This window comes from Dama dama, chromosome 19 (genome assembly GCF_033118175.1).
Source record: "Dama dama isolate Ldn47 chromosome 19, ASM3311817v1, whole genome shotgun sequence".
Classification (NCBI taxonomy): Eukaryota; Metazoa; Chordata; class Mammalia; order Artiodactyla; family Cervidae; genus Dama; species Dama dama.
Genome location: NC_083699.1, coordinates 65,204,619 through 65,232,125, shown reverse-complemented (window position 1 = coordinate 65,232,125; position 27,507 = coordinate 65,204,619). Strand labels below are relative to the sequence as shown.

The following is a 27,507-nucleotide window of genomic DNA, read 5'->3' as shown; positions in this document are numbered from 1 at the left end:
TCCTGCCTGGAGTGGTAAGGCCGCTCCAACAGCCACATCGGCCCTGACAGTGAGGCGCAGCTTCCTGGGCCTTCCTTTATGGCTGGGCTCTTTACAAACTGATGCTCCCTGCCACCCGGCGGCTGACCCTTGCCTCCCGCCCTACGTGCGGCCGGCCACGAGCGAGCAGCCTCAGCCTCCGGAAGCAAATACCTGGAGTTTCAATCGAAAGCTGAAGGTCTATTTTTGCGTTACTCATTTAGTCGGGCAATCAAGAGTGCACCCCACTTGAGAAGCTTTGCTTACACAGGCTACTCAGGAACATGCTTTGGTTTCCAAAAGTATCTACTCAGATAATAAGAAAATCCCCACCCTTCTTCCAAAGAAATATTCTAAAGGTCATAAACAATGGCTGACATTAGCAAAAAAGACAAAGGACAGCCACACACTCCCTGTAGGAGACACCTTTCCTGGACCCCACATTCTGGGACACTGCATCCCCTGTTTATTTCCCAGTTTTCCAGTCTCCAAATACATTACCCTTGAAAATGGGCCCACTTTCCTTTATCTAGAAAAGTCTGCTTCAACAGGAAACGATGCTTCACGACCATAAGGGAAACCATTACCATTTGCCACAAACAGGAGCAAGTGGTGAGGCACTTTCACACCAAAAACGTTTCTCCACGTATCATCTCAAGTTATCTCACAGGACAACTGTATTTTGGGACAAAGGGAGTCTTTCCACAGCCCCACCTGAGTGAGCGCCAGCAGAGACCTCAGGGAGCAATTCCAGGCCAAAGACTTTGCTATCAGCAACAGTGAAGCCGTTAGGCAGGCCATTTCGAGCAATCCAGGGGCTAGAATCAATGAGGAAGGAGGGGACTCCGTCTTCACAAACGGCCGCCCGGCTCTCCAACAACCAATGCTGGCCTGTCTCTCATCCCCACCCCAAATTATTTCCTCAGTCCACTTCCCTGACTCAGGAAGCCATGGAAAAGGCAGCCGGCATGTGCTTTCAAGGGAGAAATTAGCTTTTGGTATATGGAGCTAGCAATCCCCCGACTTGTGAATTTCAAGTACAAGCGTTAGCCATGGCATCATGCCGAGAAAGGTTTGTAAAGGAAGAGAATCAAGCAAGGGGATTAGGGCTGGGGAGTGGGACAGGAAGTGCCCTTTTCCAGTCCGAGGAGTTGGGGGTTCAAGTAAGAGCTGCAGCTGCCAAAAGGGAAGAGTGGGAAGCAGGCTTTAGGGAGGGCTTGACTAAGCTTCGGGGTGCAAGCTGTTTCTCTGGGGAGTCATCCCAGACAATAAGAGTGGGGGAGCAGGGATAAGAAACAAGGGGGAGACGAAAGCCAAGGCAGGCTTCCACAAGCAGGTTCCTGGGGACCAGAGATGCCGCATGTTGCCCTATGAGAGGCAAGGAAGGCGGGCATCTGTCCTCAGGGATTGAGGCCATTCCTGGGGCATTAATGCCTGGGGCACCTGCCCATTATTCCAGAGAACACCGCAGGCAGAGGCTAGGGAAGCTGTCCTCAGGTGACCCCCACAGTGGGCCAAAGCATCCATCACCATGCTCAGTGACGATCGAGCAAGCCCAAGGGCACGCAAACTAAGAAGAAAAAGAAACCACAGCCTCCGCAAGGGGAACTGAGAAGTGGCCCAACACCTGATCACATAGAAGGACCCCCAGTCACACGGCAAGACAGAACCATGACTTTCCCACATGCATAACGAAACAGAAAAGGGGAAGGCCGAAGGAGAAGGCGGGTGCAGGCCCGGGGCCGCGAAGACAGAGCCTGCAGACCCGGCCGGCGGCAGGGTGCTGCCAGCGCGCCCAGCTCTCCATCTGGGTCCTCCCGGGGGAGCGGGGCCAGAGCCAGAGACAGAAATAAAACTTTTCGGGAAGGAAAAGGGGAAGGCTATTGGAATCAAGAGCCTCCAAAGCATGAGAAGAAACCTGCTTGCAGATGCCCAGCCCTGCAGTAAACTCTGTCCCGCCAGCTCCCCGGTCACGGTCTTCACCCGGAAACCAGCCAAGAGAAACTGTCCCCAGATGACACCCTTTGATGCTTTAATATTCTGGCTCTCCAGTACGCATCCTCACGGGAGCGGTCACCAGGGATTCCACAAAGAAGACCAAGTGTGTTTACATTTTCTCAGCTGCTCCATTGACTCTGCCCTGACCCCAGCTGGAAGATTTTTGCAGACACGGGACAGAGTCCCCAAGGAGGGGAAGGCGTTGTTGCTGAGAATGTTCTGAGGATGGCTGCGGGCCGGGCCTGGCAGGGCACCCAAGCAGCTTCCAGACGGTTCTGTCTTGTATTTCTATTTCTGTCTCGTCTCCTCTGATCCCCTTGCACACAGGGGCGGGGAGCCTGGTCTGGTGCCATCTAGACCCTCGGTGTCCAGAGAAAGTGGCAGTCTAGAAAACACGTCCGGGGCTGCATGTGCGTTCTCTGGACTGACCTCAGCCAGAGAAGGGCAAGCAGCCGGGGCGGGAGGCACGGGGTGCCCGCAGCTGGGGTCAGCCAGCCAGGCCTTGTCAGGCTCCCCGGGAATGAGCAGGAAGAAGGCAGACGCGCAGGTTCGAGGCGGATGCCGGGCAGTAGGGACGTAGGCACGGGACGGACGCCTGCAGTCTGTCTGCAGCTGGGGCCCCCGGGAGATGGTGACCCACAGGTTGAGCTGCCGCGGTCCTAGCACCCCGGGGGACCTCCAGGCGGCAGGAGGGAGGGGGGCTCAGAGTCGGGCTGAAAGCATGAGCTCCCCGGGCTGGACGGGGAGAAGGAGCCGGCTGGCACGTCAGTCGGGGTGGAGGGACAAGTGGGCACCAGACTCGGCCTGGGAGCCAGGCTGGGCAGGGGCCCTGGTCAGCTGAGGTCACTGCAGGAGGGCTGGGGCCAAAGGTTACATTGGGAGGACGGGGTGGTGGGCACCACAGCGTGAGAGGGAGGAGGGGCCTCGCTCGGGCCCAGCCAGGTGCTGGGGGCGGGGAGATGCCGCTTCCGGTGTGGGTGCAGCGTGGGGCGCCTCTGAGTCTGGGGTAGGTCGGCTTGCCAGGAAGAGTGTGGGACCCACCGCCTGGACAGCAGTTGCGGGACGCGAGTGTGTCAGTGAGGGTCGTCACCGCCACCATCTCCTGCGATGCCCACCTCCACGGGGAAACCATGTCCCTTCTAGGCCCTGGAAGCCTTAAATGGATTCCCCAGAATCACAAGCAGGCAAGTGGCAAAGCCAATTCAGTTGAGTCGTTCAGTTGTGTCTGACTCTTTGTGGCCCCATGGACTGCGGCACGCCAGATCTCCCTGTCCATCACCAACTCCCGGAGCTTGCTCAAACTCATGTCCATTGACTAGTGATGCCATTCAACCATCTCATCCTCTGTCGTCCCCTTCTCCTCCCGCCATCAATCTTTCCCAGCATCAGGATCTTCTCCAATGAGTCAGCTCTTCGCATCAGGTGGCCAAAGGATTGGAGTTTCAGCTTCAGCATCAAGACTCTTCCAAATCTCCCAACCCCGGGCTGTTTCCCAAACCTCATGAGAGGCTGGTTTCCTCAGCAGAAAGAGCGGGAGCTGACGCCCGTGGGCGGGCGGGGAGGTGCTCAGCGGCTGCTGTAAACAGACTGAGTGCAAACGGCCAGGCCAACGGTGGCAGGCGGGGGGCGCATGGACCCCAGGGCAGAGCTGTCCGGGAGGCTCCAGGAGGGGAGGACCAGGTCCGGTAAGGGAGGGCAGACTTGGGGGGTGTCCCCCCCAGAAGGAGTTGCCTGCCAGGAGGCTTGCTCACAGAAGGCCCTGGAGGACACGGAGATCCGGCTCAGGCTTCTGCCTTCTGGACATTTCAAGTGAGCTGGTGCAGGTAGGAAGGGCAACTCGGGGACGACGCTGCCTTATAATTCGGGTGACAGAGAGAACAAGATGAATCTGCATGAACCAGGGCGGCCCCCTCGTTTCTCCTACTAACGCTGCAGCACCCGAGACCAGACAGGGATGCCAGAGGCCAGACGAGAAGGCCAGGGAACACCTATCCAGAGACGCCGCTCTAAGCTTCACGAGCCCAGGCCTTGCCCCCTGGCCTGCTTACAGTCAATGAAGGAAGCTGTCCCCCTCCACCCCTGCACAGAAATGGACTGGGAACCCAGCTCCGGGGTGGGCCGGCTCTTCCCAGGGGCCCTGCGTCCACGCGCGGCCGGGAACGAGGCAGGTGTGGAGGGAGGCCCGCCCAGCGGACGTTGAACTGACAGGACGCTCCCCGGACGACCAGAGCCCGGGTGGACGTGGGGAGTGAACCCCTGGACCTGAGGGCCCCCGCAGCCCGGGGGTGGGGGGCCGCCCGGACGGACAGAGCCCCCCAGCGCCTATACAGCAGATGAATTAAAGGCGGAGCGGCAGGGGGAGCAGGGAGACGCCCTTCCGATCTTTTTTAATTGTCTTGCTGTGATTGCCTATTTAAACCCACCTGGCAGGAAGCAGAGTTAAAGCACTTGGCCCTCCTTAGGGGGCCCTGAGAGGAGGGGGGCTGAGAGCGGGGAGGGGGCGCTGGGGGATGCCCTGGAACAGGAAAACAACCAGGACAGAAGCTGGGCTGAGCTGAGGGCCGGGCCAGCTGACCAGCGGAGACAGCGTCCCTGGCCAGCCTTCGAGGGGGCGGAAACTATGCTCAACTGATGCTCAAGTCAAACTCACTCAGTCGTGTCCAACTCTGCAACCCCATGGACTATACAGTCCATGAGATTCTCCAGGCCAGAATACTGGAGTGGGTAGCCTCGCCCTCCTCCAGGGAATCTTCCCAACCCAGGGATTGAACCCAGGTCTCCCGCATTGCAGCTGGATTCTTTACCAGCTAAGCCCCCAGGGAAGCACTAACGCTCAAACTATGAGATAAAGTGTAACTCTATGAGGGCGCACAGGCCACTTCCTCTATCTGTGACAAAGGCGTAGTAAGAGCATCTTCTGTCAAAGCTACTGTGACGCATGGTCACCCAGGCAAGCTGAGCTCCGGCCACCGGAGGGCTGTCACCATGATGACCATCCTCTGTCTGTCCCCTGGAGGCCAAGCCTGGGCACCAGTACCCGCTGTGTGTTCACGGACTGGTGAGAAAGAGCCAAAGATTCATTTATTCCACTGGAAGAGACATAAGGGCCACAGTGAGCTACCTAAGTCTCGGAGAGCTGTGGCCTCCTACGAGGAGAGCTGAGAGCCAGGTGCATGAGCAGACGACAGACAGACAGACAGCCGCCTACCAAGCAGGACTGGGGGTCGGGGGCACCGTCACCCCTCACAGCTGCAGTTCTCACATGCGCTTGGGCTGACCGCCTCCAGACACACCTGAACCGTGCATCCCTCAGAAGGTTCTGGTTTTCCGGTAGAGAGCAGGGGCTTGAGGAAATGAGGTGCAGGCCAAGACACTTGGGTGTTGGGGGGAGGTCTCTGTGCGCCCAGCAATAGGGGAAGGGCCTGAGGGAAGGAACAGTCACATATCGCAGGGGGGTCCTGGGGGGAAGTCCTGGGACAAGTCTCCCCAGTTACTTAACCCCAGGCGGCAGGCGGTCTGGAGGGAGTCCTGGACGAAGGTGCACTCCGGAACAGGGAACGTCTGAAACTCCTGAGGGGCCCTTCAGTATCGACGGCCTCTTTTCCCAAAGCCAGGGCTCCGTGCAGAGCTGGCGGCAATGGTCAGGATGACGGGACCTGCACCCCAGTGGTAAGGGCTCCTACTTCGGAATGCTTTAAGTGGACATCTCATCTGGCATGCATGCTCTGTTGCTCAGTCATGCCCAGCTCTCTGCAATCCCATGGACTGTAGCCCACCAGGCTCCTCAGTCCCTGAGATTCTCCAGGCAAGGGTACTGGAGTGGGTTGCCATGCCCTCCTCCAGGGGATCTTCCTGACCCAGGGATCAAGCCCTCATCTCCTGCATTGTACGCAGATTCTTTACCATCTGAGCCACTACAAATCAAGGCCCTGATGAAACACTAGCCCTAATCTCTCTGAGAAGTGAGGTGACTACCATCTCCCCTTCTAAGTCATCCTTGCAGACAAGCCCCAGAATTAACCATCCCACAATTCTCTTTTCGGGATCTACAACAAAACAAGAAAAGCTCTTTTACCCTCTCTTTTTTTCTGGCTGCGCCGTGTGGCATGCGGCATCTTAGTTCCCTGACCAAGGACTGAACCTGTGCGCCCTGCAGTGGAAGTGCAGAGTCTTAACCACTCGACCTCTAGGGAAGTCCCTCACCCTTTTCTATTCTCAAAGCATAAGCAGTTTCTCCTCATTTATAAGAAGCTAACCTCAAGAATTAGTACATAAATAATAACATTAATCAGGGGATTCCCTCATAGCTCAATTGGTAAAGAATCTGCCTGCAATGCAGGAGACCTGGGTTCGATTTCTGGGTGGGGAAGATCCCCTGGAGGAGGACATGGCAAGCCACTGTAGTATTCTTGCCTGGAGAATCTCATGGATGGAGGGCCAGTCCATGGGACTGCAAGAGTCAGACACAACTTGGCAACTAAACCACCACCACCAATAACATTAACCAGGGAGATGATCCAGAAAGGCCTAAAGAGAAAGTCTTCCTAAAACCTGGGCCTCCTTCCATCTGTCTTGTCACTCGTCACCTTCCAAAGGGTAGACACCTCATACAAGGGCCTGGCTTCCAGGAAACGGCGGGACGTGAGATTTCTTGGAGCAGGTAAGTGAAAGAGAATCACACGGAAATGAAGAGAAACGTCACTATCTGCAGTCTGAGGGCCTCAATAAACCCTGATCGGCTGTCTGAGCATCACACAGGAAGGACCAGGTGGGGAGCCGGCCTGGGCTCACCCAGCAGATCTGTTTCCAGCCTGGGCGACAAATGGACCCTCTGAACCTCAGTCTGCTCAGCTCTAAACGGGGTGACGATGCAAAGTGGCCATCCACATCACAGGAAGAAGGAAGCATTTGTTAACACTGGCTGCCAGCCTCCTTCCTGCATCGTTATTTGAAATCTCCAACCTAAAGTCCGTGCCCCAGCGGCCGTTAAATACCGCGACTCAGAACACTCGCTTCCCGGAGGCCTCTCCCTGGCCACGTGTGTTCCACGGTGCTGGTCTGTCCATGAGACAGACCCCCCGAAGCCTGGCTGTTTACAGCCACAAGGGCTGAATCACCAGCTTCCTGCACACCTTGTCCTCAGCTGGTGCTCTGGATTTCCTTCTTTAGGCAGAAATTCAAAACAAGAGGACCAGACGTGGAAGGTGCTTTCTGCACCGGTGCCCAGCCATTACCACGCTTCCTGGGGTCACACGGGGTCATTTGGGGGCAATGCGTGGGCGTGGGGGAGAAAACACCTTGCATTCTAGAACCTGCTGCACATGTGACATTCTGGAGCTGCGACAAGTCAGCATCACGTGGTCTGCCCACCTCCACCCCCAGAAGGCACAGCCTCAGGAAGGAAAAGAGTCAGGAGGCCCGGAAAACTGCCTGACAGCTTCTCCCGTTTGATGGACTGCCATCTCTACGCTCAGATTCCATTCATTTTTCCTAAAAGGCCCCTGGCGATTACTGAAAAGCTAGCAGCTGCACTCCAAGTGGCTCAGAGTCCCGGCGCTGACATACTTACTGGCCGCGGGCGGCTCTCCAGGCCCTTCCGATGGCAGATCAGCATCTGGTCCCTCCCGAGTCCCTCGAGCAGGAGACCCTGCACTGTCCGCCTCTCCCGGGAGCAAGCTGGGCTGCTGGGCGGTGGGCGTCTCCCCTCGGGGGTCCTGGCCAGGCTCTGGGCTTCCGTCGGTCCCCGCTGCAGCGTCTGCAGCCCCCAGCTCCTCCGCAGCCCCACGACCGCCAGGCTCCCGTGTCGCGTCCTGGGCATCTGCTGGGGGGCAGCCGCCCGTCGGGCTCCCAGGGCAGCGGTACTGAGGCACGACCCCGACGAACTTCAGGCCACGACTCGCAGCCTCCTGGATCTGCGAGGCAAACCAAACCAAGGGAAACGGCTAAACTGGATGTTCTATCAGAGCAGGGGCACACGTGGCACCTCAGGGAGGCCTCGGGGGTGTTTCCGGGTGTGTGTGTGTGTGTGTGTCTGCAGCACACGGAAAATGGGATCTTAGTTCTCTGACACTGAAGCTGAAACTTCAATCCTTTGGCCACCTGATGCGAAGAACTGGCTCATTTGAAAAGACCCTGATGCTGGGAAGGACTGAAGGCAGGAGGAGGAGGGGACGACAGATGAGATGGTTGGATGGCATTACTGACTCGACAGACATGGGTCTGAGTAAACTCCGGTAGTTGGTGATGGGCAGGGAGGCCTGTCATCCATGGGGTCACAAAGAGTCGGACACAACTGAGCGACTGAACTGAGTTCTCCAAGCAGGGATCGAACCCACACCCAATTGCACTGAGTCTTAACCAATGGAGCACCGGGGAAGTCTGGATGTTCCTGTTTGAACGTGAAATCTCTCAAGCTGGCCAAGGCTCCACCTCCTCAGGGCAGTGCCCACACCCCAACTCTGGCCTGACTGGGGACAGACAGCATGGGACTTGTTTTCTTAAACTGTAAAAAAAATAAAGCATTTGACTGTGAAGGGCTGGGATGGCCTCTCTGTGAAACACTATGTTAGTCCCAATTAGTAATTTTTTTTTTTCCTAAGAAGCTGAAAAAAGGTTCTATAAAGGATGAGCTGGAACAAAAAGAGGCTGAAAGAGGAAGCTCATTTTGGTAAGAGTTTATTTTTTTGTGTGATTTTTTTTTTTTCTGATGAATCACCTACTTCCTGCTAATCAGGCTACTGTATACATACATTTATATAACCACATACTAACTACCAAATGACATTTTATGACCCAAAGAGCTTCCTCTCTGAAACAACTGCTCTGGCAGAGAAGGGCAAAGGTGGCAGGAATCACCCGCGTGCAAAAGCTGATGGCACTCCCCGAGAGAAGGGACCTCTGAGGACAGCAGCCCAGGGGGAAGCAAAGATGCCCGAAGGCCATGCCCAGGCCGTGGGCACTGCACAGGCAGACCCACGGCTCTCCACCCCCCATCCAGTCCAGGTAACAGGTGGCACCTTCTCACCTCTTGAGCCTCAAGACGGGGGACACACGGCTGCAAGAGTTTTGGGCCGCGTGAACCCTCCCCTCCCTAAAAAAGCAACCCCGTCCCCCCCACAGGCAACTGAATGTAACTGTCATAAGTGAAAGACAAACAGAAAGTCAAAGCTAAACAAAAGCAGAGCCGGCCAAAATTTGAAGACAGGCTCTAGGGGACTTGTTGGGCAAGGGTGCTCAAGTCTCTTTACAAATGCAGCAGGAGGGGGAGACCTCGGAGCCCTGGGAGGCTCAGTCACCAACCCCCGAGTGGATGACCTCCGAAAGCCGGCAGGCGTCAGCAGCAACCCGCTCCTGTCTTTTGAGAAGGAGTAAGAAACACCAGCACGAGCACCTCTGCAAAGGAGAAGCAAGCCTCAGCCGCCCTCTGCGGATGACCCACCCGAACTTAAGGCAGAAGGTCGTTTTAGTTCAGCCCTGGCTGTTCTGGAACATGATCTGGAGCAGTGATACAAAAGTACAGCCCAGTTCAGTTCAGTCGCTTAGTCGTGTCCGACTCTTTGGGACCCCATGGACTGCAGCACGCCAGGCCTCCCTGTCCATCACCAACTCCCGAAGTTTACTCAAACTCATGTCCATTGAGTCGGTGATGCCATCCAACCATCTCATCCTCTGTTGTCCCCTTCTCCTCCCACCTTCAGTCTTTCCCAGCATCAGGGTCTTTTCAAATGAGTCAGTTCTTCGCATCAGGTGGCCAAAGGATTGGAGTTTCAGCTTCAGCATCAGTCCTTCCAAAGTCTAGCCTGTACTAGATATAATGATTACCAAGGATCTACTATGTGTCAAACCCTGCACCATGCATTTTATATCAACGGTTTGGCTTAATCCTCCAACAACCCTACATGGTATCATGACCTTCATTTCAGATGAGGATACTGAAGCCCAGAGACATTAAAGTCATAAGGCGAGCTGTGGGCAGTCAGGTTTGGCTCAGGTCCAAGCTCATTCTCTTAAGTACAAGGCCAAGTGGACACATGTCAAGGCGTCAAGTTCTCGGATATGCACGTGTCCACACAAGTGCCCGCGGCTGGAGCAATTCACACTTCAAATGTTTTTTTAAAAAAACCTTGAAGTCATCATTTCCATTCTGAAAATTGATTTTTTTACCCTTTAATCTGTGATATCTACCTATTTTTAGAAACTGTGTTAGAAAGCTTCTAAAAGAAGACACAGGCCACAAACTTTTTAAAAACAGAACAATGAGGAGGTAATTGTACCAAAAAGCCTGAGGTTGAGGGAGGCTAAGCGCTGAGGTTCCTGGCAGCACAGGCAAAAGAGAAACGCAATGGATTAACTCATGGTCAATAAGAGAGAAGCGTAATTTGCTAGTGATTTGTCTAACATATAGTAGGTGATCAATAAGGATCACCTTATTGAATGAATGAGTGAATGAACACATTAAATACTGAGTGGATCTGTGTCTCTTCTTCCAGAACGACTCCTAGAAGGTAGGGATGGAGACTGATTGATTTTTCAGCTCTAGAATCCAACAAACTAACAAACATTTATTAAGTTCCTACAGTGGCTCAAAACAGCATCACACTTAGGTGCTGGGGCTACAAAATAGGAGTCTTAACTGTCAAAAGATTCAGCTGATTATGGTAAAAATATTTTAAAAATAATTATACTACTGTGGCACAATAATGTTTATGTTATGATGATAAAAAAATAAAGATTCTAAACTTTTAAAACACAGCATTATGATAGCTTTATGTGTAATTTTTCAAAATTTATCTAACAAGCATACATATTACCTTTACAACTGAAAATAAGTACACATTTCAGAAAATTTTCATAGAGAAGCAGTAATGGATATAAAGGTGTAGAAACTGATTATTTCTGTCTGAAGGGGACACGGAGACCTTTCTCACAGAAGGTCAGGGCTATTACAAATGAAATAGGGTAACACAGCTGGAGGAGGCGAAGGCCACGGCCGAGCTGGAGTGTGTGAGCCGCCCCTACAACACTCAGATTCAAATTTTTCCCCAAATATCATGCTAAACAAAACCTATTTGGGGACTCAACCTGCAGGAGGCTTTGAAGGATGAATAGGAGTTCACCAGATAGATGAAAGAAAGGGATAGGGCAGTGCAGGTAAGATGGATCATCATGGTCAAAGGCCTGATGGTGTGCAACAGTCTGGGTATTGAAGAAATTTCTAGAAATATTTCTGGAACATGACATGAGAAGCCAGGAACGCCCAGAAATGAGGCTGGACCAGAAATCACAAGGGCCATAGCATGGATATCACCAAATAACAAGACAACAAAGGCTCAGACTTCACTCAGCAGCAACAGGTCCCTAACTTACCCAACATAGCAACTCTGGAGAGCAGATGGTGCCCGGCGGGTGGGGGTGGGGGTGGGGTGGGTATTTGTCCAAGGGCAAAGCACAGATTTCTTTGAATGCTCATCTTTTATCTTAGACATTAATGAAAGTGCTGTATCCTATACCTCGCATTGTTTAATAATCAAAACTCTTAAAAAGATGCTCAGGGTAAATGGTAAAGACACTCCCTCTCCCCGTGGCAAACCTTCCAGGGAACGTGTATCTCAAGAATATGAAACATCCTTGTGCACACATCTTTGCAGTTCTGTTTACCTCCTTGAGGTAGATTCCTAAAAGTGGAATGGATGGGCCAAGGGATATCAGCTCTTCAAAGGCTGGGTGCAGGCTGCCAAATTGTTTCCCAGAAAGGGTGAGCAGTCTTTTTTAACCAGAAAACCCACATTTAGATTTTATAAAGATCAATATTTGGCGAGACCCTAGGGGCTGTGACACCTTTGATTTCTCTAGAGGTGTCAAACCAAACTCTATTTGTTACTCATTCACTCATTCCTTCATTTATAACCTTCGTTAAGCAAGTCTCACAAACCTCAGAAAGGCAGGCATGAGACAGTGTTCATCAGGGTTCACTTCTGACCACCAGCTCTCCTCACCCCCATGGGAACCTCCTCAGATTTAGGAGATACTCACTCAGATTTAGCCACTAGTCATGTGTTCATTACTCCCAAGTTTGGACTACCCAGCCCTGCCTTTGCTCTGGGGCTCAGACCTCCATGGCCAATGATCACAGCTGATGGGTCCACCATGGGTCTCAAACTGGGGTCAAGGTGCCTCTTGTTCAGCTCCTTCCTTTCTGTAACCCGTGTATCCACTCACCATGTCCTGCCAGACCATCCTGCGATGTTTCTGGAGTCCCACCCCCGTCCTCCAGACATCCAGGTCACTTTACTTTCAGGGACTCGCCAGGTGCTACTGGACACCACCATGACGTCAAGCTATGGCAGGTCTTCAAGAGCATGGAATCGAATCCATACAGAAGATCAAACCCTGAATATTCAAGCCACCTTGGGGAAGGAGTTCCCCACAGACTGTCACACACAAGCCCAAGTAATTTCTCTAACAACTGCAATTAGATCATGGCAAAGCCTGGATCCAACTCTTGAGTATCTTAATGCACATCAGTGCTCCTAAATGACAGAACTCCGTCACATTATACAACCCAAACTGTCCCAAGATGCCCACTCAATACAAGATTTAACTGAAATACACCCTCATCCACCTTTTCATCATATCGGCTGCATTTAAGAACAATCCCACCCCCAACACTTAAAAGAGTAACAACTGCTGGTTTAAGCACCAAAAATTAAACAAGACGGTTTTCAACTGACCCAAGACTTCATTCAACTCTGATGAGTAAGAACAAATGGCAATAATTACATTCTCCTGACGTAAAACCAGACATAATAATGTGAAAAAGGTTTCTTATTTCTTTGGTTTCTTTTTTCTGTTGAAAAAAATTTGTTTCTATAAAAAGTCTCAATGCATCAGAAAATGATGTCATCTTTGGTTATATATTTCAAGAATCATTTTTATTAAAAGTAACAACATGATGTTGGGATAGTCCCTGAAAATCTAGGACATACTGTCTGTTACTCTACTTTCAAAATGAATGCCATGCAGCTGCTGCTGAGTGTAAATACATACTATCTTGTCTTAAACACACACTTGTTTAGAGTACATTTAGCAATGAGGGTAAAACCAGTCAGGGGGAAATGGGGTCCTGATTGGGTTTGGTAAAAATGGAAGCCATATGTAATAGAGGAAAGGCAGCAGAAAAGACTCCTGCTAACAGGTCAGCAGGACTTGAGTACCCACCGGCCACATGAGATGGCACAGGCGAAGGGCCAGAGACAGTCTAGGACCGTTCAGTCTGAATCTAATGAAGACGGTATCACAGTTCATTGTATGTGTCACCCTGCAAAAAACTACAGCGACTAACTGTCAACACTAGCCCAGATACCGCTATAAAGATACTTTTAGATGCAGTTGACATCTACAGTCCACTGGCTTTCAGTAAAGCAAGTCACCCTCTCTAATGGGGACAGGCCTCTGGCAATCAGGTGAAGGCCTTCCTTAAAAGCGAAGAGCAAGGTTTTCCAAAGAAGAAGTGTCGGAGCCGGCGAGAGAAACCCCACCCGTGACAAGGTCTGGGTTCAAGGAACTGGCATGCAAAGGCGTCCGGACCTCTGGGGGTTTCTCGGGATCGCCCCTCCATCTACTCCCAGGCCTTTGTCCTTTCATCTTCTGATGCTTGGCGTTCTTCTATGTTCCCTAAAAACTATTCTGACTCTTACCTAAAATCCCTCCTTGAAACCTTTGCATGGCAGCAACACAGCCCCTGGGGGCACATGGGTCCCAATAAACAGGCCTATCTATCCCATAAGCAAAAGTAGATAGAGTCCATTAGGAGATTGAGAAGATTCCTTAGGGTGTGATCAGGATGGAATTATGAGACCTCTGACCCTTAGGATTACATTCCAGAGCTAAGACCTTGGGGGCTGAGCTTCCCAAGATAAGGTTTGTGGATGGCTTTTCACAGTTGACTAGCTGCTGCCATTGAATTGTTTAAAAGTTATGTGTAGGTATTGACTGTTCTGGAAAGTTATTTATGATGTAACCCATGATTATGCACCTGGTACAATCTTATCATTCCCCCCTCCTTAAACCTCTTTAAAGGCTTATTGGTTTTAGGGTATATAAGCACTGATGTGAAAGAATAAAGTAGTCTTGATCCTGCACTCAACCAAGACTCGACTCGCTTTCTTTTCTTCACTGACACTGCTCATCTGAAGGGAACCCCTGGACTCTGCTGGGGCTGGACCCTGGCAAAGAAGGAATTCTGCCTCCAGACAACCTGCCTGAGTTTTCAGCCTTCAGAGTTGAGACTGCAACATCACTCTTACCCAAAACCTCTAGTCTACCACATGGCCCTGGAGGTTTGGGACTGCCCAGCTCCCACAGTCACTTGGGCCAGTAATGAAAGTCAATCTCAATCTCAGTCTCCTACTACAGACAGACAGACGGATAGATAACACTATGAGCTGTTTCTCTGGAGAAACGTCACACAGGAGAAGGGCAGATGAAGCGAATGAGGGGAAGAGGACTGCAGCAGCAGGTTGATGGATCATCTCCAAACCTGAAGCAGGCCGAGAGGGAAAGGAAGGGCTGGCTAAGAGGTCCCCAAAGGCAGGGAGAAAAGTGGGCTCTGAACAGGAGCAAAGAAAAGGACTCAGTCTGGTGATGATCAAAGGTCCCAGAGGACAGGCTGAGGTGCACAAGAAGGTGGACCGCACTTCCTGTTGTCCAGGTGAAAGAAGTCTCCCGGCCATGTTTGACGGTAAAGGAATTCAATCTTTAACTGGCAGATTTAATGTCTATACACAATTTCTAACTTTCAGATGAACTTAGTGGAATCCCTATAACTAACATGCTAACTAAGGCTGGGAATCAGAAACGTACTGACTTTTTGAAAATACAAAGATGCGTCGTCCAATATGATAGTAGCCATTAGCCAAGTGTGACTATTAATATTTAAATCCAAATTACTTCAAATAAAATAAAATTAAAAATTCAATTCCTCAGTCACACCAGCCACATTGCAAGCGTTTGACGGCCCCAGTGGCTGGTGACTGCCCTACTGAATGCAAATATAGAACGTCTGGTGCAAATACAGAATACTTCCATCATCACAGAGAGTCCTACTGGACACTGCCCATACAGAGCATAATAAGCCATATAAAATACCAGGCAACAGAAACAGGGTTTTCAACAGTGCCTGCACAGGCATATATACAACACAGGGTAAAGACCAAGACTCACACATAAAAACATCCCAAATGGACCCTAAACTGGACCACTGACCACTCTGACCCCCCTCTGTCACTCAGCGGCCACCATTCTGTGGGAGCTGACATTTTTAAAGTGTCTGGGGACCCATGACATATACAAAGGGAACCTACAAACAGAGGCATGAACCATATGTCAAGAACAGACACAAAAATGCCGTTCTGGTTGCACAGTTACACGTGAGTCTTTACGGTGAATATTTTATCACACGCACACACACACACACACACACACACACAGCCCTTCTCATCTTCTGTCGCCTGAGCTCTGGTACAGCTTTCCGAAAACAGAGGTTCAAAAATAACACAGGCTTTAGCTCAAGTCTGAAGCGGCCTTTAGCTCTGACGTGTTAACACGTAGCTTCAGGAACTGAAACTTTTACCAAGTGCTGCTGTGTATTCAGCTCCGTTATGAGGCTACACGGAAAGATCGCACAGCCCTTCTGGGGTTGTGGTTTTCTCCTTCAGTGACTGAGAGGTCTCAGAATGAGCCTGAGACGAGGAGTCTGAGGCTTAAAGCTCTGGACTCAGCCCTGCCACTCCCGTGGCTATGTCACTGGTCGACCCAGTTGATTTATCTGAGCCTCAGTTTCCTAATCTGTAAAATGGGGATAATACTAACGATTAATTCACTCACTAATTACTTACTCAGTATCTTACTGAGTAAGATATTACTTATTCAGTTACTTACTATGTGCTGAGCACGAGGTCCTGGGGAAGCAAACAGGCACGATCCTTGACCTCCTGGATTCAATAATTTTTGGTCTCAGTCTAGGGGCAACTCAGAGACTCTGAAGAGTCCATCTGATCTCCTTCTTAACCTGCCTGCACTTAGTCTGAAGGACCACTGCTTCCTAACTCTTAAGTCCCTGGCAGGGCTGCAGTTGGGAGAAGAGGTTTGATTCTCCTCAGCTACTAGCAGTGATCTGGTGGGACACTTGAGAAATGATGGAATAACCTAGAAAACCGTAAACTCCCTTAAAGACAAAAGGAAGAGATAAGAGTCCAGTGCTGGGACAGAAGCAGAGAAAAGATTCATCCTCTGATGGCACTGTTCAGGGCAAGTATTTCTGACAAAAGGAGTTTTATTGGCCTTCATTATCTTTATTAACTGGCTGGGTGCTTTCACTTACATTGTGCCTATCATTTCACTGTTCACTGAAAATGTCATTCCTGGGAAATCAGTAGACCCAGGAGGGAGTATGCTGTTAAGCTCTCAACTCTCAAAAATCTTCAACTAGCTCTTTTTTTAAAAAAAAGAAAAAATTATTTATTTACTTATTTGGCTGTGCTGGGTCTTAGTTGCAGCATGTGGGATATAGTTCCCTGACTGAGGATCAAACCTGGGCCCCCTGCACTGGGACTGTGGAGTCTTAGCCACTGGACCACCAGGGAAGTCTCTTTAACTAGCTCTAAATGCCCTGTGAAAACCAACCCACCAGAAGATCCCAACCTGATGTCAAAAGTCTAAATCAGAGATGGAAAGGGACCAAGGAAAGGCCTATCTCTGGGGAAGGATCTAATGGTGACCCAAGTGGCCAGCAGGGTACAGCCAGAGTAGAATCTTAGGACCAGCATGTCCACCACCGTCAGGAAAACGGTTCCAGGTTTTCTCCCTACGTCTTTTAAAAAAATTTGTTAGCATTCTTCTTCTTTCTCTGGTAGGACCAATTTTCTCCATAGGGAAGAAAATATGGCCATTCCCAACTTCTGAGTTTCTCTGCTCGTGGCTTAGCCATTGGAGATAGACTATCTAAATGTCCCGGGTCTACACAAGTAAAAGATCTCAGGGAAGGGCTCTGATTGGCTCAGCTTGGGTCAGGTGTTCATTTTGGGGCCAATCAGCTCTGGCCAGTATTAGGGTGGCTCCTGCAGAAATCACACAGCTGGACTGTGGGAACAAAGCCACTTTCAGAAGAGAAGGAATCCCAGGGCAGAAAAAATAGGCAATGTCTGTCATGTAGATACATCATCTCATGGGAAATAAAATTTGAAATTTGTTCAGTACCCACCATTACTTTATGGCAAATAGATGGGGGAAGAGTGGAAACAGTGACAGACTTTATTTTTTTGGGCTCCAAAATCACTGCAGATGGTGATTGCGGCCATGAAATTAAAAGACGCTTACTCCTTGGAAGGAAAGTTATAACCAACCTAGACAGCATATTAAAAAGCAGAGACATTACTTTGCCAACAAAGATCCATAGTCAAGGCTATGGTTTTTCCAGTGGTCATGTATAGATGTGAGAGTTGGACTGTGAAGAAAGCTGAGCACTGAAGAATTGATGCTTTTGAACTGTGGTGCTGGAGAAGACTCTTGAGAGTCCCTTGGACTGCAAGGAGATCCAACCAGTCCATCCTGAAGGAGATCAGTCCTGGGTGTTCATTGGAAGGACTGATGTTGAAGCTGAAACTCCAATCCTTTGTCCACCTGATGTGAAGAACTGACTCCTTGGAAAAGACCCTGATGCTGGGAAAGACTGAGGGAAGGAGGAGAAGGGTTCGACAGAGGATGAGGTGGCTGGATGGCATCACCGACTCGATGGACATGGGTTTGAGTAAACTCCGGGAGTTGGTGATGGATAGGGAGGCCTGGCGTGCTGCAGTCCATGGGGTTGCAAAGAGTCAGACACGACTGAGCGACTGAACTGACTGACTGACTGACCCACATGTATGAAAGTGAAGAAGAGAATATAAGGCAACTGATATTTAAACCAGACAAAACTGAGCAAGTTAAGACTATACCAATCACAATAATGTTGATACATTTTGATCAAAGTAGACCCTGGGCCAGTACTCTAGGTTATTTTGTCTGCGTGGACACAGCATTTGTCTCCTTCTCTTGGGCTATATTCTTCTCAGCTCTGTTCTAGATTTCTTTTCTCAGCTTTATTGCAGAATAACTGAAGACTGTTTTCTAAGAGTACTTTCTGGAGTCAGTGTCCAAACCTGAGCTCTCCCCTTCCCAGAGTAGTCTACCATGGCAGGGGCACCCAAATCAGGAGGGCAGGGACTGGGGCAGATGGGGTCCCCTCTGGCAGACCTGCACGGGCCCTGCAAAGCCCTGATCTCCCCCGACGTCTGCCCATAAGCAGCATTTTGCATGGATGAGCTCAGACTAGGATCTCAGAGCAAAAGCAAAGACGTTGACATTATCCAGGCAGGACCACTGAGGGACCTCCAAGTCACAGGACCTCAGGAGGGTCAGCATCTCTTGCCGCGGCTACTAGACCCCCAACTCAGGCTTCCACAGGCATGGGCATGCGCACAAAGACAATGGAGCCATCAAATCCCCAAAATCTCATGTTAGCAAGTTAGCAAGCATTTAAATAGACTTTCATCAGAGTCGCATGGGAAAGTCAAAGGATATGCACCAGACTTTGCCGCTTGCCAGTTGCGTGGCTGCCAGAGTCCATGGCTGGTAAAATGACCTGACCCGCAGGTGGAAAGTGTGCACACAGGCATGGTCTGGGGGACGGAGTCCAAGAAGGAACAAGGCCAGCAAAGTGAAGAGGTAAGAAAGGGCGCTCAGTGAGGCAGAGCAGGACAAACATCCTGCACCAAAAAGCCGTCATCACAGTAGCTTCCGTTTACGGAGCGCTCACCCTGCGCCCAAAGCTGTTGCAAGGGCTTTATGTGGATTACCTCCTTTCATCCTTAGGTAACGATGACGCGTACACACAGCCATGAGTAAAGCAGACAGCTAGTGGGAGGTGAGCACAGGGACTCAGCTCAGTACTCTGCGACCGCCTAGAGGGGTGGGAAGGGGGTGGGGTGGGAAGGTCCCAGAGGGAGTGGAAATGTGCGCGTGTGTGCGGTGCATGCTGTCGCTTCAGTCGAGTCCGACTCTGCAATCCTATGCACTGTACCCATCAGGCTCCTCTGTCCATGGGATTCTCCAGGCAAGAATACTGGAGCGGGTTGCCATGCCGTCCTCCATCTTCCTGACCCAGGGATTGAACCTGAGTCTCCTGCATTACAGGTGGATTCTTTACCACTGAGTCCCCAGGGAAGCCCTATATATACTAACACAACATTGTAAAGCAATTGTACTCCAATAAAATTTTTTAAAAAACAGATTTAAAAAAATATATTCTCATGTTGCAGATTAGGAAACAGACACAGATAGGCTGCCCAGCTTGCCGAAGGGCACACAGCTAGAAAATCGCAGGGAGGATTCAAACCTAGTCAACCTGGCTTCAGGCTCCATATTCCCACCTCTTACACTGCTCAGCATGTGTCTGCAACAGGACGCCCTACCCTTTAAGCCATATTGTGAAAATCAGGGCAAGATCTTCAAGAGTACTGAGTCTCTAGAGTCTGTAGGCAATGAGATGCCATCACCATTTCTGGCCCAGGGACGTAATCAGGCCTTTCCCAAGGAGGACCGATGTTTCCGCAGGATGTGGTACGGATGGGGAGGGGGCTGGGGGGGAGAGGCAGAGAGAGGGATGGGGCCCAGAAGTCACTGCAGAGCTCGTGGGAGAGGTCAGAAGAGGCTACACTTGCCGTGGGAAAGGACGGACAGGGAGATGGAGACCCAGAGCAGAGACGGCAGTACTGACTACGAGGTGACATACCACGAGACGCGATGGGATGCAATGTGTCAAATCATCGGTGACCTACTGTCCAAACTTTTGAACAGTCTGACACTTTTGAAAGCAAAAGGTATGCTGTGACAAGAGGCATAAGCCAGAACTGTCCAAGCAAACCCAGACAGACACAGGGTCACCTGTGTCTCAGTAATTCTCATTAAGGTTAAAAACAAACAAACAAAAAAATGCCTCCAAGCTGGGCATTCCACTGGGCCTTCTTTCCCCAGGCACTGCCCAAGATAAGATAGTGTATTTCCAGAAAAGCAAAGAAAGAACCAGCTGGAATCTAGAATCCTGGATCGGCTGACACTGACAACCCCAACTTTATTCTTTGGTAACAGCAGTGGCCCTGGAATTATTAGCTTGGGACAAAGAACCTCAAGGGCTTATCAACCCTCCTGGGAATGTTCTGGACAACCAGTTTGAGAGTCTTCATGGAACTCAAATCTCAGCAACACAGCTAAGTGAGTGAGGCAAAAGAACCTGAGTCTAAAGACGTTTAACCAGGAGCAGATGTTTTCCTTCACAGTACGCTGCTGTTTTAACATCCAGAATTCGTGACTTTTCCCCACCATTCCCTGATTTACACAGGCTTCCAAAGCATTCATGAAGGGCCCTTGAACAAAATATTGAGATGGTGTGGTTGGACCGATGCTGTCCCAGGTTTAACCCTTGGTTAAAAACCCTTTTCGGTCCCCATGACTCCGGACCAACAAAAATATAAGTCAGTCTGAATGGCATTTGAAACTTCCATGGTTAACAGAACAGTGAAACTAAGTACTTGGGGATGGTTTTCATTACAGTGCTAAAGAAATGAATGTTTTGTTGTTCTTTTCGTAAATACCCTGAAGAACCCTGGGATGGCTTTTCTAGAAGATGAAAATGATCTGAGAGTTTCAGATCTCATGAAGATATGTGATCTCTTTGAGTAACAAATAGGGTTTTTTTTTTTTTAAGGGGCTGATTTTCCATTTACAACTGTTGAGGATTACACTTAAAGATGATTTCCAACACTCAATAACCTTCATATTCAATACTCAACTCCTTATTTCCACTTCCTGCCTTCATATTTTTTAATTCTACGAGCCCTAAATGATCTCAAAGTTCTCTCCTAGTAGAATGAACTGTAAATGAACACAGATGTCTGAATTCACATCTGTGGCAGGCTATATATTCCAAAGATCTCTCTCACCCCCCCCATGACCTGCTAGAACCTTGTCACTCCCCCGTCAAGAGGCAGAGTCTATCTCCATCTCCTTGGACCAGTATGGCTCTCCACCAGTGAGTAAAGTTAAAAGGACGCTATGTGACTTTTGAGGCCTGGTCATAAAATTTCCAAGAACTTCCACCTTGTTTTTTGGGAGGAACTCAGCCATATGTTTTGAGGAAACCCAAGTCGTCTATGGAGAGGCCTGTAGCCTAGCAACTACTTGCCAATGGTGTGAGTGCACCATCTTGAAAGTGGATTCCCCAGCCACTGACCAGTGGGTACCACGCAGAGCAGAGATTAGCAGCCTTGCCAAGTCCTGTCCAAGGTGCACATCTGTGAGCAAAGTGAATGAATGTGGCTGTAAGCTACTAGGTTTTGAGGTGGTGGTTACACAGCAATAGACATCCTCTTAAAATACAGTAATCCTCACTAATTCATACCCATGGGAGGACAGCAGACTGCAGTGATTTCTTAAAGTAAAATCCACAGTCCTTTATAAAGCAGGCGGTTAGGAGCATTTGCAAACATGCAGAAATGTAAACAAGGATAACACAAAGTCTTCCAAGGCGTGGGCCTCCAGGGATCCGCTTTAATAAAGAGGTAAGAGCCGTTTGTAATTAGCCTCTCCGTTTGTGATGATCCATCTGAACGGCACAAGCAGGTCGGGGGTTGGGGGCAGGCAGGGGGGTGGGGAGGCAAGCGTGGCCCCTGCAGCGCGCCTTACATTATTAACTGGCTGAGCAAAACTGCAGGCATAGGGAGGCCTGGTTCTTGTTTATTACAAGATACAAACGCACAGCCCATGAATTAGTGATGATGTTTCACTACTTAGGAACCACACAGAACGCCGCCCACATTCCCAGGCCCCATCAGACTCGGAAAAAGTCACAGGGAAACCCTGTGCTTGAGGCTTTGGAAAAAAATCCATCTGTATTCTTAAGGCATCCTAAAGAGACTCGTTCCTTGCCCTCTGGGGAGTGTCTCAGAAGCTGGAGTGGCAACTGCATCTCGCATTTAAAGCGCGAAGTCTTTGAAATGAAGTTTACATGCCAACTGAACAATGAAAAGTTCCATCAAAAGCTAACTTTACTTTTTACCAGCAATATATTTAAACACTTGCTTTTAATGCTTTTCCATCTCTTCAGGTATATTTCTTTTGACGTCTACTCCTTGTATCCACCACATCCCAATCTTTCTCTCTTGGAAAGAGTTTTCTTCATAAAACTTGTTTTACCTCCTTCAGTTCAGTAACATCCTTATCACCCCACCAGTAACATGCTTACTATCCCCATCCATAACATGTACACTGCCACCAATAATGCCCCTACTTAAAGGAAAAGTGTTACGTGTGTAGATGGAACACAATCCAACCATTAAAAAGAACAAACCTGCCATTCGCAGCAACCTGGATGAACCTGGAGGGCATCACGCTAAGTGAAATAAGCCAGACAAAGAAAAGCAAATATCCCTGACATGTGGAATCTGAAAAAGTCAGACTCACAGAAACACAGAGTAGAATGCTGGTCACAAGGGACTGGGGAGGCGGGGGAGGGGAAACGTCTGTCTCCGTTACATAGAGAAGAAAAACAAGAATCTGAGAAAATACTGTGTGCCACCAACATGTCCCTGATTCATTCAGCAACAGGTTTGCTTTACTGGAGTCGGGAGAAAATTCTGGAACCAGACTTTTAAGTTCCAGATTTCTCCTGGAGGCAGCTCATCAGGTTCAGGAATTGGGTACTTAGCATGCAAAGTGCCTCTTCCTCCCCAAGCCAGCCTCAGCACTGCTGACAGGTCCTAAGGGGACCCAGCTCTCTGAGGGGAATTTTCCCAAAGGCAGAGGAGGAGAAAAACGTACATGGGCTATAAACCTGTCACGTCGGCCCTCCGAAAAGATTTCACACAATCTCGAGCAATAAAACTGAAACCTTCCAGCTGGGGGGAAAGAAATCGCCTGCCGGGATAAAGTCCCAGCCCTCAGATGAGATGTCCCACCCTCCACGTGCCTCGAGGTTTGTCCAAATTCCCACACTTGTGATCCGTGCTGGATCACACACAAATCCAGCAGACAGGAGGTCGCGCTGTGCAAGGCGGCTCGGCACCTCCCAGCAACCCAGATGGGGAAGTTCAGCCCGCCGGCGACCACGTGTGTCACTGACACTGCATGATCAGCGCTCACACCAGGGCCCCTCCCAGAAAACAGACTTTTTTTGCATGCCACGAGTGTCACTTTAGAGACTTCTGTGGCAAGAACAGCCAATTCCGTATTTGTAAACAGGCCCGGCGGGAAGAAGGCCGGCAAGTCGGTGACACTGTAACCCTCCCAAGTCACTCTGAGGGAGGGCTGGCTCAACACACTTCAAGCACCCCCAAAGCGAGGGATAGGAAGCCGAAAACACGCGCACGTTCATTTCCTCGGCGTCCTGCCTCACGTCCGAAACTGCCTGCTCAAGCTCCTGCTTCGTCGCTTAGTCGTGTCCGACTCTTTGCGACTCAAGGACTGTAGCCCGCCAGGCTCCTCTGTCCATGGGAGTGTCCAGGCAAGAGTACTGGAGTGGGTTGCCATGACCTCCTCCAGGGGATCTTCCCAATCCTGGGATCAAACCTGCGTCTCCTGTGTTGCAGGCAGATTATTTACGACTAAGCCACCAAGAAAGCCCCGGAAAGCATCTCTCTATATACAATTCTAACACCTTTCAAAGCCTCGGGAATCCAAGGCTTTCACTCTGTCATTCCATAAATATCCGTTGAGCATCTATTCTATGACCCATACTCTTCATGGCATGGAAAAAAGAGAGACAGGAAGTAATACAATAATTCAGTAAAAATGGCAAAGTATCTTAGGAGGTGAAAGAGATACCAGAGAAATAAGAGTAGAATGAAGGGAATCCCTCCGGTGGGGAGGGAGGCGCTATGGTCCTCTTCTAACAGATGCACACTCGAAAGTGAAAGCGAAAGTCGCTCAGTCGTGTCTTATTCTTTGCGACCCCATGGACTACTCAGTCCATGGAATTCTCCAGGCCAGGAGTGAGCAGCCTTTCCCTTCTCCAGGAGATCTTCCCAACCCAGGGATTGAACGCAGGTCTCCTGCATCGCAGGTGGATTCTTTACCGGCTGAGCCACAAGGGAAGCCCAAGAATACTGGAGTGAATAGCCTATCCCTTCTCCAGCAGATCTTCCCAACCCAGGAATTGAACCAGGGTCTCCTGCATTGCAGGTGGATTCTTTACCAACTGAGCTATCAGGGATACCCACTACTCTAAAGAAAAGAGATATAGTATGTGAGCTGAGAATTTCCAAATGTTCAAGTTGGATTTAGAAAAGGCAGAGGAACCAGAGATCAAACTGCCAATATCCGTTGGCTCATTGAAAAAGCAAGAGAGTTCCAGAAAAACATCTATTTCTGCTTTATTGACTATGCCAAAGCCTTTGACTATGTGGATCACGACAAACTGTAGAGAATTCTTTAAGAGATGGGAATACCAGACCACCTGACCTGCCTCCTGAGAAATCTGTACTCAGGTCAAGAAGCAACAGTTAGAACTGGACATGGAACAACAGACTGGTTCCAAATAGGAAAAGGAGTACATCAAAGCTGTGTATTGTCACCCTGCTTATTTAACTTATATGCAGAGTACATCATGAGAAACGCTGGGCTGGAAGAAGCACAAGCTGGAATCAAGATTGCTGGGAGAAATATCAATAACCTCAGATATGCAGATGACACCACCCTTATAGCAGAAAGTGAAGAGGAACTGAAAAGCCTCTTGATGAAAGTGAAAGAGGAGAGTGAAAAAGTTAGCTTAAAACTTAACATTCAAAAAACTAAGATCATGGCATCGGGTCCCATCACTTCATGGCAAATGGATGAGGACACAATGGAAACAGTGAGAGACTTTATTTTTTTGGGCTCCAGAATCACTACAGATGGTGACTGCAGCCATGAAATTAAAAGATGCCTGTTCCTTGGAAGAAAAGCTACGACCAACCTAGACAGCATACTAAAAAACAGAGACATTTCTTTGCCAACAAAGGTCCATCTACTCAAAGCTATAGTTTTTCCAGTAGTCATGTATTAACGTGAGAGTTGAACTATAAAGAAAGCTGAGTGCCGAAAAATTGATGCTTCTGAACTGTATTGCTGGAAAGACTCTTGAGAGTCCCTTGGACAGCAAAGAGACCAAAGCAGTCAATCCTAAAGGAAATCAGTCCTGAATATTCATTGGAAGGCCTGATGCTGAAGTTGAAACTCCAATACTTGGCCACCTGATGTGAAGAGCTGACTCCTTGGAAAAGACCCTGATGCTGGGAAAGATTGAGGGCAGGAGGAGAAGGGGATGACAGAGGATGAGATGGTTATGGCATCACCGACTCAATGGACATGAGTTTGGGTGAACTCCGGGAGTTGGTGATGGAGAGGGAGGCCGAGTGTGCTGCAGTCCATGGGTCGCAGAGAGTCGGACATGACTGTGTGACTGAACTGAACTGACCTGAAGGATCTACTGTAGAGCACGTGAAACTCTACTCAATATCTCGTATAAGCTATAGGGAAAAGAATCTGAAAAGCACGTGTGTGTGTGTAACTGAATCACTTGGCTATACGTGTGAAAGTAACAAAACACTGTAAAATCAACTACACTTCAATTAACAACAAATAAAATGATGGTCAGGGGGCTGAGAAGGTGAACTTGAACAGAGATTGGAAGGAAAGGAAGGAGTCAGCCAAGCAGATATCTAGCAGGAAAAGAGGTCCATAAAAGCAACATCCCTTTCCAAGAGTTAGACCAGATTCAATAACCACAACTCGACGGTCCAGTTCACAGCAAGCCAAAAGGGAAAATACACAGTCCACAATGAGTCACATGCTGCATCTCCTGGATGCAACTTGGGGAGTCCCTGGGTTTTACTCCCCAAGAGTCACTTCTCAGAAGAGAGGGAATTACTTATACATTCACAGACTTTTACAAAGTCTCTCACAACACAACGACTCTGTCACTTTATTTTGAACAACAAATACTGCCTGGGGAGTAGCACAATAGTTCAAGCTGGTTGGGGGCATTTACTGAAGTCATCTGATGGACTTGACTTTATAAAGAGGGAAATACGTTCAACAACAACTTTAAATAATTCCTACAGCATTAAAAAAAAATGTGAGGAGCTGTGCTAAGCATGCTTCTTAAAGATCACTTTTCAAAGCAATGCAAAGAATTCTATACACAAGTGCAAATGAACTATTGGGACGCGGACAAATCTCACAGAGTGTTGAGCAAAAGATGTGATTTATAAAGGCTACTCTTACATCAAGTCCAAAACGAAGCAAAGTAACCTTTGGTGTTAAAAGCTAGACAGAGCTACCTTTGGGGAGGAGAGGGAGGGGAATGATAGAAGTTCCCATGGGAGGCCCCTAAGCTTTTCGCTCTCTTGACCTGTGTGCTGGTCACCCAGGTGCATACATTTTGTGTACATTCACTGAGCTGTCCACTTAGCATTTATGCATCCTCCTGTATTTGTTCTTATTTCTTATATTTGTTATTTTTAATAAAGAGACTTAAAACAGAGAAACCCAGATTAAACAGCTGCATTCCAGAGATTTCTCATTCATTTATGAGCTAGATAAGAAAAAGCAACCATCCTCATGTTAAATGGATGGGCTTTTAGGACTTAGGTTGTTCTTGAATTTGAAAAGGGCCGAATTCCACATAATTTGGATGAAAGTAAAAATGATGAGCTTGAAACTTGTGTCAGAAGCTCCCAGAAGTCCCTCTGGCAATGACAGAGACACTGACAGCAAAGATGCCTGAAAAGTGTGTAAAAATACTGTTTCACGAAATGTAAAGATGGGGAAAGTGGAAGTGTTAGTCGCTCCGTCATGTCCCACTCTTTGCAATCCCATGGACTGTAGCCCACCAAGCTCCTCTGTGCACGGGATTCTCCAGGCAAGAACGTTGGAGTGGGTTGCCATGCCCTTCTCCAGGGGATCTTCCTGACCCATGGATCATATCCAAGTCTCCTGCATTGCAGGCGGATTCTTTACCATCCAAGCTATGGACCAGTTCAGAGACGACTGAGCGACTAACACTTTCATAAGACACGGGGGTGGGGGAGTACTATTTCCAAATTTATGTATTTTTAGATAATATAAAATATGCATGAAAACTAAAATAATAATATTCTAAAAGGAAATTTAATTATTTCAAATATATTCCTCAAACGTTATATAGTAATGACCCAACTTACTTTCTTTGGATCTTTCCATGAGCAAAATTTTCTTCAGTTATCTAATAAACACTTCTTCTCCTTGGGGCTGATGAGATTCATGATTGCAAATATTATGTGTCAATTTAAAAAACATGGAGAACGGAAAGCTGTTTAAATAAATGAGCCCTTCAAACGATGCTGTCCTAGATAGTACCCACCAGCCACACCTGGCCTTTGAACA

General features: G+C 49.1%; 1 protein-coding gene across 2 annotated transcripts in view; it reads right to left on the bottom strand.

Annotated features, from left to right (window-relative positions):
- The window catches only part of RFTN1 (raftlin, lipid raft linker 1), a 216,108-nt gene that overhangs the window by 56,883 nt on the left and 131,718 nt on the right, over positions 1 to 27,507 (bottom strand). For both annotated transcript variants that reach the window (XM_061167257.1, XM_061167256.1), the window contains exon 5: positions 7,586 to 7,928. In XM_061167257.1, coding sequence (XP_061023240.1) covers positions 7,586 to 7,928 — 343 coding nt within the window. The remainder of the gene's footprint in view (positions 1 to 7,585; positions 7,929 to 27,507) is intronic.